The sequence below is a fragment of the Stylophora pistillata genome, chromosome 2 (genome assembly GCF_964205215.1).
Source record: "Stylophora pistillata chromosome 2, jaStyPist1.2, whole genome shotgun sequence".
Taxonomy (NCBI): domain Eukaryota; kingdom Metazoa; phylum Cnidaria; class Anthozoa; order Scleractinia; family Pocilloporidae; genus Stylophora; species Stylophora pistillata.
The window spans coordinates 38891058-38907045 of NC_142520.1; the positions used below are offsets into that span (position 1 = coordinate 38891058).

The following is a 15988-nucleotide window of genomic DNA, read 5'->3' on the forward strand; positions in this document are numbered from 1 at the left end:
GGATTGACGATTTGACACTTTACAAAATAGTAATTCTCTCTATTGGAGGCCAGAGGAAGTTTTAAGACTAAATTTCAAAGTCAAAAAATAAAACTCCTTTCTTGATTAGAAAACCAACTGTCAAAACCGAAAACAAGCATAACATCTCTTATGACGGAAAATAAAAGATAAATAGGCTCTTTGCGGGACTTAATCACGTGCTTGGATACCACATAGCAACGCACTGCTGGTGAGTAAGCAAACCAGCGTCCCGCTCATCGTGGCGATCAACTCAAGCGAAACGAACTTTGACATTTTGGTCGAAAACATCTCAAACGCTTGTTGTTTAAGAACGAAAAACGAGATTTATCGTGACTTTAGTTTCATCGAGCTTGAATTTCGCCTGATTTACCTTTGCTCTGGGAGTGAAGGCCAGGCAAAAGCCCAAATATAAGACAAGATATGGCCGATTCCCCAAGAACGAGCGACGGTGAGTTTCTTTGTTAACAGTCGTATTTCAATCTTATAAACGTAATGTCGTTCGATACAGAAAACAGTTTCTAGTGTTAGGAATTACATTTGCTTGAATCCAGAACATTATGATCTGTATTTCCGATTTTGCGTGTTGAATTCTTTTGAGTTCGTTGAACGCAACTAGTGTTCACACTCTCGCTCGCTTTCATTTTTGTCGCAACTGAGTGGCCAAATTCCCATCTTGGTATTTCGTAATCATAATATTTTCGCCAACCAATTGCGGATTCACAACTGACTACAATATTTTGTTCTGTTTTATAACCTGCCAACAAGAAAAAACGAGGCTGTGCGTTGCATTGTTGTGTTCCACAATGTAAAAATGACACCCGTTACAACAGCTCGTCGTCTTTTCATCGTTTTCCTAAGAAAGACGAACAACTCAGAGGAGAGTGGATCGTAAAAATTCGACGCACATCGTGTAAATATCCAAGCTCAGCGAAAAACTTAAAGCCTTTGGTTGTGTGCCTGCAGCCAGATTCTTTCTGAGTATACGCTTCAACCTCAGAAAATGTAAGGTCAGGAAATACGGACAAGTCGGCATAAACAGCTAGAGGAAAGAAATAGTGGTCTATAGAAGTATCACATCCAATTCAATGTAATTCTTCTAGAATAAAGATAGCTGGCGTAAAACTTCGTTTCGTATTGATAACACAAGATAAAAACCAACAATGTATTATTATGAGTCAGTAATTTCCAAGACTGATAAAGCGAGCGAAAATGTAAACAACACTAGTTGTGTAGTAAATGGCTTGAACCCGGGGGTAACATGTGAGGGTGTAGTCTGATCGTCCGGGTGAGTGTAGACCTGAAAAGGACTGTTGTCGGTGGTAGTGACTGACGTTTCGACAACCTGTGCGGAAGTCATCATCAGAGTCAAGTGAATGATTGTTGTCAGTAGAATGTTCTTATTCCAGTTCGTGTGAAATGATCGGTTGGTTTTGCCGTGATGTTATTGGCTGTAAGACTCAAATGACGTAAGTCGGTCGTGATTGGTCTGTTTCGATCTGTCAGTAAAGTTAGGTCGTTCTTTTTCGGTCGTTTGTGATGTTTATGTCGTGAATGAGTCGTTTGTATGGATCGGGTAGTTGTTGACATCTGTTTAGGGGAGTCTGTTCTAAGTTAGTAAACCAGCTTACCAGCGTCAGTCGTTGAAAATAGTCAGTGCTGTAGGTTAGGCATTGCGCAGAGTCCCAGTCAATGTTATGGTTGGTAAGTCGATGGTGTTCAGCAATGTGATTGCTGACATCACCTTTTCTCGTCGCCCGTCTGTGTTCAGTCAGTCTTGTTGTGAGGTTTCTGCCAGTCTCACCGATGTAGGAGGCTTGGCAGTCGGAACAATTGATCTTATAAATCGTTCCCTGTCTGTTCCTCGGTTCGTCTTTGTTTTTAACGTTGGTTAGTAACTGACGTAGTGTGGTGATGGGTTTGTGGGCGACGCGGATATTGAAGGGTAGTAAGATGCGCGAGATATTTTCAGACATGTCTTTTATGTACGATATGGTTGCTGTAGTCGTAGGGGTTGCGGTGTCGTTTGTTTCGGTAGTGGTAGTGGGTCGGTGAGTGGTTCGTCGGATGAAGTCGTTGTTCTTCGTAAAAACACGATGAAGGTATTTGTTCTCGTCGGATAAGCTGTCTGTCGAGTGGCATGCTAGTTGTGCGCGTCGTGTTAGAGTTCTGATAGTTGTGGCTTTGTGTGATGTAGGGTTGTAGGATGACTCGTCTAGTAATCTGTCGGTGTGTGTCGGTTTCCTGTAAACTGTCGTCCGTAATGAGTTGTCGTTGTAGCTTACCAAGCAGTCTAGAAAAGGAATTTTGCCATTTTCTTCGACTTCTCTGGTAAACTGTATGTCAGTGTTTTGTTTGTTAAGTTGGGGGTGGAATGCGTCAATTTCGTCGTGTCGAACGGCGGTGAATGTGTCGTCAACGTAACTTAGCCAAAGCGGTATCGTTTGTCGGCAAGTCGAAAGGGCGCGTTTCTCGATGTTCTGCATCACAATTTCTGCTATAACAACAGAAACTGGAGACCCTTACCGTTGTGCTGAAAGTGAGTAGACGTTAGGCAAACGTTTAGCAAGTCCATGATGTGAATTCCAGAGAATCACAGGGTAGCGTCGCTTAGTAGTGGAAGGATAGCTATTACATAGAGCTCCAAAACGAACGCACAAGCACCACATGTAACAATCCCAAGTGTTTTAATTTTATGTGATACAAAATGGAACGTAGCCAGGTAGCGATAAATAAGGTAGTTGCTGAATACTTGGTGTGATTGCGATAGCAAATGTGATATAATTATGTGTGTGTGGTTCAAACTAGAAGGTAACAGAAAACGAAACGAAGCTAATTAATTGACCTACAAAACGATGACACAGCACAGTGACCTATTCTTGAAATCAGCTGAACTAATAATGAAAGAAAAGATAAACTAAATCGAGCATAAACAATATAGGTAACTTGCTTTGGTAGAGCTCCTAGCGTACTTGAAAAGCGCGGGTAGCGGAGTAGACAAAACAATTTTACACTGAGTAGCGGAGCGCACGACCTCTTGACAGCGATCAAAAAATGGTTCTCTCTTTTTCGCAAGCCCGTAATATGAGCGAATGACTGATATAACTTGCGTAACATTTTCACACCAGTTACAGTAATCGACAAATAGCGCTATTTATTGCTTAAATAGCGCTATCTACTGCGAGGATCGTGCATCATACGTATCTAATACCGCAGTTCAAAATATATGAACTTCATATATTTCATTGTATCCAAAAATAAACCGTAACGTAGATAAACATTAACTAAGCATAGACAATAGGCGGTTAAGCAATAATCTAAAGGACAAAGAAAATAAATAGCGTTTCACAACTAACACATAATGTCGTCTGTCGATAGTGGTATTTGGTCAGTAGATTGTCGGATTGCAGTCTCAGTGCATTGTAATGCCAATTGACGGGCGACGAGGAAAGGTAATGTCAGCAATCACATTGCTGAAGACCATCGACTTACCAACCACAACATTGACTGGGACTCTGCACAATGCCTAACCTACAGCATTGACTATTTTCAGCGACTGACTCTGGTAAGCTGGTTTACTAACTTAGAACAGACTCCCCTAAACAGATGTCAACAACTACCCGATCCATACAAACGACTCATTCACGACATAAACATCACAAACGACCGATAAAGAACGACATAACTTTACTGACAGATCGAAACAGACCAATCACGACCGACTTACGTCACTTGAGTCTTACAGCCAATAACATCACGGCAAAACCAACCGATCATTTCACACGAACTGGAATAAGAACATTCTACTGACAACAATCATTGCGGTTTTCACCTGCCTGGTACATATTTATTTTGCTCACATTTGTCTTGTGGCCCGGCCAAACTCATGCAACATTTGAATGCAACCACTTGCGACAGTGTTGTGCGCGAAGTGTTGCGCACGTTTGGTCACCCTGTGGCAACTTTCAGGCACGCCTTCAATTTTTTCGGCACGACTTCAACTTTCTGGCACACCTTCAATTTTCTTGTAAGACTTTATCATTCTGGCACGCCTTCAATTTTTTTCCGGCACGAATTTGACTTTGCAGCATGACGTCAGCTTTCAGCAATTCTTTTTCACTGGTATTTTTTTGACTTGCGCGAGAGGAATCGCCGAATAGGAGGAACTGTTCGTAGTCTGTTAGATGACGGGTAAAACGCTTCAGGATTTTTATTTAAAAAACGGAGAATACCTGTAATCAGGAGCTTCTGGATTTCAGTTTAAAAGTTTTTTTTTTCTCGGTCAATATGACCAGATCATTTCTTTCAAAGTTTTCTTTACATAAGAATCTTTTTACTTAGCATTTAGAACCAATATTTCTGGGTGGATATTTTTCATACTTGTATATACATTATTCTTAGGTCGCGTAAAGCGTTTGGAATTCATCAGGAGAACACAATAAAGAGTTATTACATCAAAAAAGGATTACAATATCATGGGTGAATCATATCAAATTCATAATTCGACAGACGCTGAAAGATCCTTTAAAACTCAAATATTTGAATAAAGCTCAATAAGCGTTTTTCTGCTCTTCTTAACATTGTGTAAATTTTGTTCTTACAAAATAAAACTGTGAAGCAATAGTTTAATGTGGATGAGATATGATTGCTATATGTCTTTATCTAGTACACAATCAATCTTTTTAGAGAAAAACGACATTTTTTCCTTTCAAGATAAGCTCTCACAATATTCTCACGTGGTCTCATTTTCAATGTTTTCAGATTCAGCACAAGAAAAGAAGTATGTGGTGGCTGTTCCGCCATTTGAGATTTGCCCTTTTCACCTCTGTCATGGAGCTTGTCACAGCTATTGATCAATGCGGGACAGAAGTAAGCATAGAAGGAATGGCTCTCAAGCGCTCTGTCTTTAAAAGATGGTCAGTGGCGGCTCCTCACCTCTGCCATGTCAATTGTGGACAAGAGATCAGGTGCCAAAGCTATAATTACGATCGAAAATACCAGATATGTGAACTCAATAACCGCACCAAGGAGGCGAGACCAGAGAATTTCCTTTCAGCCCCTGGATGGTTTTACATCCGGCGATTAAACGGCAGAGGTAAGAATTCAAAAGTCTATGTATTTCGGTTTCTTCTCACTTGATAACACTTAGAATATGAAGAGTATAAAATAATTGTCTTTATCATATGACCCGTCCGACCCCGCTCGCGCAATTCCATAGAAAACCATACTAAAAGCTGACGTGTGCATGGCCGGACGGGTTGACGTGCGTCGGTCCGGAAAAAAAGCCACCCTGCTGCCCTCGCGTATCTTTGTTGAAAAAACTTAAAAGAAAGAGAAATGAGAAAAAAGGTCTCGTTTTTCAAGGAACTGCGAATTTCTTGTTCTGACTTGAAAAATAAAGGAAAAATTGTAGTTGCTGAGTTTTTTTTGTGCTTGTGTGGCAGTGTGCTCGTCTATCGCGTCCTATCTTAGGTTGAAATATTCAACACTAAGTCGTCATTTTATAAAATGCTTATTGACTGAGTTTGGTCGGGCCGGTCATAAGGCACGGACCTCGCTGCACTTGGTCCTTACGTCATGACCTTGAACCAAATATTTTTCCGAGCGACCCTCTCACTTAGTCAATAAGTATATATATCATTGCAGCTCTCTTAGGCTCTATCCCTGAATTACCGGCGATGTCTTGTCAAGAAATAAAAGCGAGTGAAGGTAAACACACCATAAGCGGCAAGTATTGGCTGGATCCAACAGAGAAAGGGAAGGCACAACTGATTTATTGTGACATGGTTAACGAAGGTAAGTCCCATAAGTTTTGTTTGAATTGTTTTATTTTGCACGGAGTTGTCAGTATCACGAAAGTATTATAAACTATACTGTCGTTATCACAGTGGTTACTTTTTGAGTTACTTTATGTTATGAATAGAGGCTGATAGTTTCGAAAGAAACTGTTTGGGGCTGCGTCGGTGGGAGTAACGAAATAATTTGGATATATCAACAAAGTTGAAATGGTAAATTGGCCACCGTAATGATTACAAAAGCTGACGTTTCGAGCGTTAGCCCTTCGTCGGAGCGAATAGAGGAATTGTGGGTTGTGTGTGCTTTTAAAGGCAGAAAATGGAGCTACGTTATTGGTGGGTGCATGGCAACGAGAAAAACATGAATAAATTAGTGGAATGAAAAGCGTTCATTGATCCCTGTGGGATCATCTTTCAAACCGGCAGTCTCAATCCCACAGGGATCAATGAACGCTTTTCATTCCAGTAGTTTATTCATGTTTTTCTCGTTGCCATGCACCCACCAATAACGTAGCTCCATTTTCTGCCTTTAAAAGCACACACAACCCACAATTCCTCTATTCGCTCCGACGAAGGGCTAACGCTCGAAACGTCAGCTTTTGTAATCATTACGGTGGCCAATTTACCATTTCAACTTTGTTGATATATCCAAATTATTATGTTATGAATAGTTATCAGTATCATGAAAGTATTATGAATTATGCATGTGCTTTCATTAATATCTCCATCGTAATATTTGGTTTGGATCAGTTCCAGTGTGGATGCCTCTCGTAATTAAGTTGCTCTAACTTAGTCACTGCTTCTCTTTTTAAACTCTAGATATGGATGAATGTAAATATAACATCAGCGACTGCGACGTGAATGCAAATTGTACTAACACATATGGTTCTTACAACTGCACATGTAAAGTGGGATACACCGGCGATGGACACTCATGTTCAGGTAACTTTGAAGATGGTCTAGTGGATAAATGCTTCAGCATTTTTTTTTTGGTGTATCGTCTCATAACCTTATACAGCAGTACCCATGTAAGTTTTCGTACAGTTACCATGGTCTACATCCGGCTTGTTTCAAAGCTGTTGTGTTGATAGATCTGGTAAAAAAATTCTGCTAAAAAATATGAACAACATATTGTATACCTGTACTTGTCACCCCGAAATTACAGGAAATGGACGCAACTGTATAGGTACTAGATTCCTTTCTTTTTGAAACCCCTGATATCAGAAAGATAAGTACTATCATCTTTGCAAGACTTGTTTTACTAGCATGCCTTACAGATAATAGCGATGAGTGTAGGCCTGAAGACAATGTTGACATTGGCAGAAATGTATTAAATAAACATTCCGTGATAAAAACTCTTAATGAAACAAATGTATTAGTCATGAAATATATCAACTGGTAGAAGACAGACTAGATGATTACTAATGGGGAAGAGCCACGGATGTGAAGTCGAGGGAATCGTAAAAAAATCTGGTGCATGCATCTAGAACTCAATTTTTTTTTTATGTTTATGATTTTACAGATACTGACGAGTGTAAAGGAAACAATTCTTGTCACGTGAACGCTAGCTGCGCAAACAACATTGGATCACATTTATGTGAATGTTACCCTGGATATACTGGAAATGGACAAAATTGTACAGGTGAATTGAATCTCTGTGTTATCAAATATTGATCAAAATATTCCAGCAAGACGCGTTGACGACAATGCCGCGCCATTCAGCCAAGTTACAAGGGAATTCGAAAATATATCAGTTAGACTAGTTTTAGTTTATGCAGCCGTCAGGACCTCTAGGGTTATGTTCCTGACTTGTGAATGAAACATTTTAATTACTGATACATTGTTATTTTGCTTTGAACTTGGGAGTTAAGTCAGTATACCAAGAGCAGAATCAGTTTATACAAAGTTTTTTTCACCTTAAACCTTCCTTTTTGTTTAAATGTTTTCTACTTGCAATGTTTTCTTTCGACGAATCAAATTCGATATCGATGAATGCGAAGGTGGCAATAACTTCTGTGACGAAAATGCGTACTGCTCCAATGCTTTGGGTCTTACAATTGCACCTGCAAAGTTGGATTTACTAGAGATGGACACATGTTCAGATAAAAAGAAAACTTACCGTCATCTCGAGGTGCAATACTCAATTCTTTTCGCTCAAAGACAATAGAGATTTCAAAAGAAAAAAAAAAAAAACTGGTTTGCTTAACTTAATTCCTAGTCATCCACGATATTTTTTTGTCCAAAGAGTTACGTTGAAGTTATCGATGAGTGCGGTAATGTAAATCATGCTTGTGATATGAAAGCCAACTGTACCAACACTAAGGGCTCTTGTAACTGCACCCTATAATCGCACATGCAAGGAAGGATACAGTGGAGATGGATGGTCATGCGAGGGTAATTCAGATTAGCCTCACTAGCCGAAACTATATAATTACTATCGACTTAGTAGCTGTTACTTCTTGGATTTTTGAATGCTGTTCCATCTATGAGATAATAATGGCATTATACCAATGGCAAGTCATGTGGACACTTCTCTAGCTAGCATTAATTTTACGAAACTCACCGAAGTCGCCTATTTTGTTCGTATATCACGGCTGATATACTTTTCAGCGATATAATTTTGTTCGTTTATTCCTGTATTCCTGTGCTTGTTTGTTTTTTGGGTTTTCTGCTTCTATTGAATTGCCACGACATCCCTTTTACTTCCAGATATCGATGAGTGCAGTAACGGAGACCATCTCTGTGACGTTAATGCGAACTGTACCAACACTGACGGTTCCCACAACTGCACCTGCAGGGAAGAATACATCGGAGATGGACAGTCATGCCAAGGTACGAGCGAATAATGAATCAGAAATATGACTTCGATCGCACGCTACATCATAGTAGCCTTAGCATTAAACAAAGCATCGTTAGCAGGAACTATTAGGGACTTTAAGCAAACCATGACGGCTACGGCAACGAGAACGTGGAAAAACAATAGATCTAATTGGCAGAACAATAGCCCAGCACGTACGTTTTAAAACTTTGTACATTTCTTAGCCGTCCTTTGCAAAACAACAACGTGAAATCACCAAAATTTGCGTCGTCTGTGGAGCTAAACCGCGGCGAAAAATTATTTTAATTTACATTTTGAACTCAACGCTACTTTTATGCGTTATGTTGCGTTTGAGGTCTGCCGCCCTCTGAGACGGTAAACACATCCATCCATTTTCGAAATTCTAACTAAAAGTAGAAACTCATTTTTTAATCGACGTCTTCCGTGGCGTTACCGTCCTGATTGCTTAAAGTCCCTATTATCTTATTAAGTGCTACGTGTTGCATTTGAAGCAGCCTTACCCATGTATGTTTATGCAAGGTTCACCATGATCTACATTTTGCCTGTTTCAGAGCCATTATAGTGGTGGGTTAAAAATAATTGTGATAAAATGTTCGTTTACAATATCTAACTCGTAAAACACAAAAAGGAGAAACCGTTGTTTTATCCTTTGCAATGATTAATAGCATCGCACGATTCACATTCTTTATCCACTTTAAGGCAACAAAAGTGAAAAAAGTGCAAAATATATTTATGGTGTCTCAAGTATTGACGAATGTAAAGGAAATCACTCTTGTCACCTTAATGCTACCTAAGCGAACGGCAACGGATCATACGTTTGTACTTGTAAGCCCGAATGTACTGGGAATGGAAGCAATTGTACAGGTATGTAATGTATTACATTTGTGAACCATCACATTCGAGAGAAAAGTAATATCATACGTCCCCAAAGTGTATACTTATCACATCATACTTTTCCAGATAGAAAAGGAAACACATGTGGGCCTGTTGGTGTGGCAGACAACAACACAATTCCAGATGCCAGAATGACAGCAAGCAGTGTGTTTCTTATGAGTGATGATTTTTATGCTTCCTACCTCGGCCGACTGAAAGAAACCAGGGGACGAGGAGCGTGGTGTCCTAAGACTAAATTTAATAGAACCGACTACCTTCAAGTAGATATGGGTTCAGTGCTGTCTGTTTGTGCTGTGGCTACTCAAGGAGGAGAGGAACTTTTGGAATGGACTACCAGCTATAAACTGCGCCTATCCATTGACGGTTTAACTTGGAACACCTACGAGGAGACGAATAAGACAAAGGTTTGGAAGTACCAGTAAATAAAGCGTTGATTTGATCAACAACTATCAGTAATGGTTATAGGGCAAGGGGAATCCAATTTGGTCCGTGAATAACGTGAGTGAGTTACAACATTGTATCACTGCAAGCAAGAGTGTGAATTGTTGTTATTCACGAGTACAGTATGCATATGGTTATTTTACGGTGGGACAGAAAGTCTTGTGACCAGTGAACCAGAAATATTGCACAGCTGGAGAAACAAAATAGCCATCTGTTAAATGCATTAAAAAAGAACCACATGTCTAAAAGGTTTGGAAAGCACTACAATTGACATGTTTTAGTAAAAATCAAAGAGTTTGTGGCGAATACGGATAGTTTGCAAGCAGATATAAAGCTATGGAATTCGTGCCATCTTTAACATTTTCTATGAGTATAGGAGGGTGTATAAACGAGGAATCAAAACAAGAAAAGTGACAGAAAATTTTACTCCGTTTAGAAAATTCCGGCCGCAACAAAAAAGCACAACATTATGTTAATGATGTGAGCTGTTGAGACATGGTCAGATGCCCCCTCCATCCCCTCCCTCCCCTCCTTCACCTACAAGTACCTCCCTGTTTAAATGGAATTTAGAATTGGTGGACTACAACAAGGTGCTCAGTTTCTTTCTTTTTTTTTTTTTTTTTCGGTTTTCTTTATTCTAGGTCTTTCAAGGAAACTCAGATAGAACAAGCATCGTGAGGCATTCACTTAGAACTGACTTCAAAGCCAGATATGTTCGGTTTTATCCTGTCTCACACCATAACCATCCTTGTTTGAGGGTGGAAATATACGTGCTTAAGTAATGCATGAAAGATTTCTATTGGAAAAAAAGTATGTACGCATGGTGCACAGTAGGAAAATAAACATCACCAAAAAACTAAAAAAACTTTTTAAATCTAATCTCTACACACCTTTCGCTGCAGCATAATAAAACAGTTACACAGGATAAACGTGAAGTGGAAAAGGTATTCCAGAACTGTGTTGAAAGTTGTGTTTAGTCACTGTCGCTTATTAATTCTGCATTATCGTTGCCATCGGTGTGAGTTTTCTCAATTTTCCGATAAGTTGATAGCTTATGCAAACAATATCAGAAGATACAGAGGAATCGAGAGTAAGCGCGAATACCTGCAACTTAAAGGCGGAGTAGTCAGTCCAGCCAATAACAAAACAGATCTGTGGCAGAGCAACGCCATCTTGGAGCATTAATGTATCAACAACAGTGCTCTAAGACATATCAGTAACAAGTCACTATACCACAACATTAGCGACGGGTAGCTATTCAAACGTCGTTGCCTGATGAAAACAAGCAGCACTTAAGCATTGGTAGAGACGCAATTTGCCCTGGATAGCATGTCTCCACAAATAATATATGATCCTTATAATGAGAAAAAAGGTTGCACTTAACGTTCATTTACTATCTAAGATCAGCTTTTCGAAGCACTTGGTAATAATTAATGAATTAAAACGTATCAGATGACATGCGTAATTCCCATGGAGAAAGGTAGAGGGTGGTGCTAAATATGCTAATTAATATGTACTTTGAAAGGTTTTGCACCATTTCGTCTGGAATCACTTGTGATGATTATCTTAGAAATAGAAATATCGCAACAAACGAAAACCGAGAACAACTTTCAAACTAAGTTAAGTTATAACTTTTGCAGGGATAACTCTTGGGTCGACAATTATAAATAATGTCAAATAAGATAATAAAAAGAAAAACGACCAAAGAAGAAACAAACAAGGGAGAAAAAAAAAAAGAAAATACGAACCGCCTCCCGGTTAGCTCAATGGGTAGAGCGCCGGACTGTTGTGCGGGAGGTCGTGAGTTCAAATCCGGCCGGACCATCACGCAGGGTCTTTAAATAACTGAGAAGAAAGTGCTGCTTTTGTAATAATATCTGCAAATGGTTAGACTTTCTAGTCTTCTCGGATAGGGACGATAAATGGAGGTCCCGTCTCACAAGGCCCTTGTATGTGATAAAAAAATTTGTGGGACGTTAAAGAACTCACACACTGTTCGAAATGAGTAGGGCACGTAGTGCCTGGTGTTGTGGTCTATCTTTGTGTAGTGTCTATCAAATTGATTGGGGGGTACTGCGCCTTTGAATATTGTATAGAATGGGCGCAATATAAATAAGGAATTCATTCATCAACCCCCGGCCTGAAACCTAATGTTTCTTTTAGCAACAACGGCACTGCATAGTAGCATGCAAATTGAATTAGAAATCTTCAGATCTATCAGTAATTTAATCATTATGATTGGTAGCTAATTCTCAAATCGCCAACACAAGAAATTAGATTTAATTCACTTCAAATCTTCATGAAAATGAACCTTACATGATGCAGGCCAGAGAAACCGGGATAAAACTGTGCATAATTTGGGAACACTCAGAACCTGATGCGATTGTAATTTAGAATAGTAGTCTGTTTTAAAACGATGATCTTTCAAGCTGGGTTGATCTTGAATATCGCTGTTAGAAAATATACCACTAGAGCATACATGTATTAAAACACTAAAGGTAATGTTAGTTTCTTCAAGTTGCTTTTGTGTTGCACATAGGTCAATATAAGTAACATAAGTATTGTTAACAATGCTAGTTTTTTTTGTATATTTTAGATTAAAAACCTATTAAAGAGAATTACTGGACTTTATCAGGAATCATCGTGGAATATAAACTTTATATATAACTTTAATTTTTTCAGTTTTGCGTCGAAATTGATTGTTACCCATTACAGGTCAAAGTTGAATCCTCATGACGAGCTTTGCTCTGGATAAAAAATCCTCACCGGGAAAGCCTAAAATGATCCATAGGTCTGTCAAGGTAAAGCGGGAGGACTCCACGAGCAAGTGAAGGAGAAGCGTTTAGCTTCAAATGTGAAATTAATTAAAGTTAACAATGAAAATATTTCCAGGCGCGAGGATCCATGCTGCTTGTGCGTTAACAGTGTTAAATTAGGACTCTCTCGCACAATTTTCACTGTTGTATAATGATTCGGTGGCGGGAACGGCCTAGCTAAGCCTAGATGTGTCATGACATTTGAGGATGGCCTGATTATACCGCGAAACGTGACTACCAAGTAACGTGCGTTGTACCCGGCATGTTTTAACCGTGATCTATAGGCTTGGGACACAAAAAGGGCTCTTATCTGTTCTGCTAAGACAATGCCAAAGTTAAATTGTGACAGCTAAATACTCTGATCAGACCTTTGACTCTGAGTCATGGACCAGTCAGCATGGAGGCCGGTGAGCTGCTCGGCAAGGAACTTGTTTTCATTCAGGATATTAAAGTGGCTGAAGTTATTTTTATGATTATCTTTAATAAATTAAAGAAATCGAAATCCGCTACAACAACAACATTGACTTTATTTTTTTTTCTTTAAATTAAAGAAATAAAGGCTTTTGTAGCCCGCAGTTAGCAAAGCTATTCTAGGCTGGCTACCTAAACAGACACTGTATAGGCTCTCACACATACACACACACACACACACACACACACACACACACGCACGCACACACACACGCAACAATGAAATATATAAATAAATGCGCAAATAAAAATAAATAATAAATAATAGTAGTGATAATCATGTTAAAGGTTTTAACTGGGCCAGTCACACAAGGGAGTTTTTAACAGGTCAAAGAGAAAGCTAATCAGTTGAAATACAAATATAAGCTAGAAAGGTCAAGGTAGCGCAAGTCAACATTCATCTCCTCAATTTCAAGAATTTTCCAAAAGCAAGTGAGTTAGCTCACGTTTAAAAGGTGCTTTCCTTGGCTTACGAATTTCAGGGGGGGTGCCATTTTATATTTTCGCACCAACTCTGGAAAAGGAAAACAACTGATGATTTGTTCTCGCCTGTTTTATATAAAAGCTTCCAGCTACTGAGAAACGAGTAGAGTAGGAATGAACCTGTTCAGAGTGAGTAAAAAGTTCAGAAATATTGGGAGAAACACAGCGATTTTTGATGTCATGTAACAGAGAGGCAACCGATTTGAAGTAAAGCATTTTTATCGGTAGAATTCCCGAACTACTAAAAAGAGGAGCACTGTGAGATGTATAATCGGAAAAGTACATTAGACGAAGAACCCGCTTTTGTAAAATGACGATTTTCTTTAGATGAGTATTCGCGGCTTGGCCCCAAGCAACGAGACCATAGGAAATATACGGTTCAATGAGCGAGCGGTAAATGTTTATAAGAGTAGTGAGCGGTACCAAGTGTCTTAGCCTTGCAACAAAGCCGATACCTTTGCTTATTTTCATGGAAATGTAGTTAATATGGTGCTTCCAGGAGAGATTAATGTCAATTAGAACACCTAGGTATTTAACATATGTCTTACGTTCAAGAGATACCAATTGTTCCGAGTTATTATCAAGTATTTTAAGGTTTACTTCTCGGTATAGTTTGTGTTGATAAGGATGAGAAATAACGAAATTAGATTTAGATACGTTAAGAGATAATTTATTTGAATTCAGCCATTCACACAACTTTAATAACTCTTCATTGACGATAACTTCAAGTTTGTTTAGATCTTTTTCTGCATATAGTAAATTGGTATCATTAGCAAATAGGTAAAAGTCAAACTTTTTAGAGGAACGATGCATGTCATTGACATAAATTAAGAAAAGAAGCAAACCAAGTACAGAACCTTGAGGGACTCCACCCACTATTCTCTCTTTGCTAGAGACAACAGAACCGCTTTGGGTTGATCGCATCCTGACAGACAAGTATGACGACAACCAGTCATTAATCAATCCTCTAATTCCATAATGGTGAAATTTATTCAACAAAATCGAATGATCAACCGGGTCGAAGGCCTTTTTCAAGTCAATGAAAGTGCCACAGGAATATAATTTTTTATCAATGTTGTTTTGAATTGTATTTAGAATATCTAGAATTGCATGTTGAGTTGAGCAGTTCTCTCTAAATCCATATTGCGATGTGAAAAAATATATCATTCTTATTTATAAAAGATTTTAGGCGTTTGTACATTAGCTTTTCGAAAATTCGATTAAACACGGACAGTAACGATACTGGGCGATAATTGTTTGGGTCAGTTTCATCATCCGCTTTATAAATTGGAATTACTATAGCGTGCTTTAATTTGTGGGGATAGATACCAGTTGAAATGGACATGTTCATTAGTTCAGCTAGGGTATGAGATTTAGCTTGATGTGCGGACTTCAAAAGACGAACTGGACATGAATAAAGTCCGTAGGCTTTTTTTGATGGAGTACTCAAAATTTCCATTTCAATTTCAGTAAAAGTGACAGGGTCAAAGAAGAAAGAATTGGTGTAATTTGAATTCCCTTGGTAATCCTTAAAGTCCCTGGTGGATAATGGTATGCTATTTGCAAGTTTAGGTCCGATGGATGCGAAATGATAATTCAATGCATTAGCCATTTCTGACTGGTTTTGTGTTGTACCCCGGTTGTCTGGAAGCTGGAGCGATAATACGAGCTTAGTCTTTTTGTGCTTATTAATTAAAGTGTTAATCCCCTCCCAAGATTTTTTCATATTATTTAGGTTTCTACTAAAATAGGATTGATAGTAAAGTCTTTTACTTTGGCGAGTAAGGCTTAAAATTGTGTTCCTGTACAGCTTGTATGTAGCCATGTCACCAGAGTAAAAGAGATCGTTCTTTATTTTTATTGATCTACGTAAACCTCTAGTTATCCACGGTTTAGATAGTTGCTTGGGTTTGCGTTTTAATAGAATTTTGAGAGGAGCATGTCCATTAACAAGTTTATTCAATTTGTTGTAGAACGAAGAAAAGCGTTTGTCAAGAGAGCCATTAGAGATCAAACCGGTCCAGTCAGTTTGAGAAATATCACTAATAAAGTTTTCTTCCGAAAATCTCGAATAGTCACGGATTTTAGTCCCCTGATAGCGAGATTTTAAAGAAGAAGAATGGATGATGCAAAATTGAGAGTAGTGGTCACTTATATCTGAGACAATGTTGCCGCTGGAGAGTTTAAAGCCAATTCTGTTAACAAGAATATTGTCAATAAGTGTGGCAGAA

General features: G+C 38.8%; 1 protein-coding gene and 1 pseudogene across 1 annotated transcript; both read left to right on the forward strand.

The window, feature by feature from the left end:
• LOC148739420 (uncharacterized) overlaps window positions 1–9446 on the forward strand; it is a 30489-nt pseudogene extending 21043 nt beyond the window's left edge.
• Window positions 9447–9677: 231 nt separating this feature from the next.
• Window positions 9678–10769, forward strand: LOC148739423 (lactadherin-like). The gene is made up of 2 exons (XM_088749476.1): window positions 9678–9950; window positions 10629–10769. The coding sequence occupies exons 1-2, from the start codon at window positions 9678–9680 to the stop codon at window positions 10767–10769; spliced, it is 414 nt and encodes a 137-aa protein (XP_088605602.1).
• The last annotated feature ends 5219 nt before the right edge of the window (window positions 10770–15988 follow it).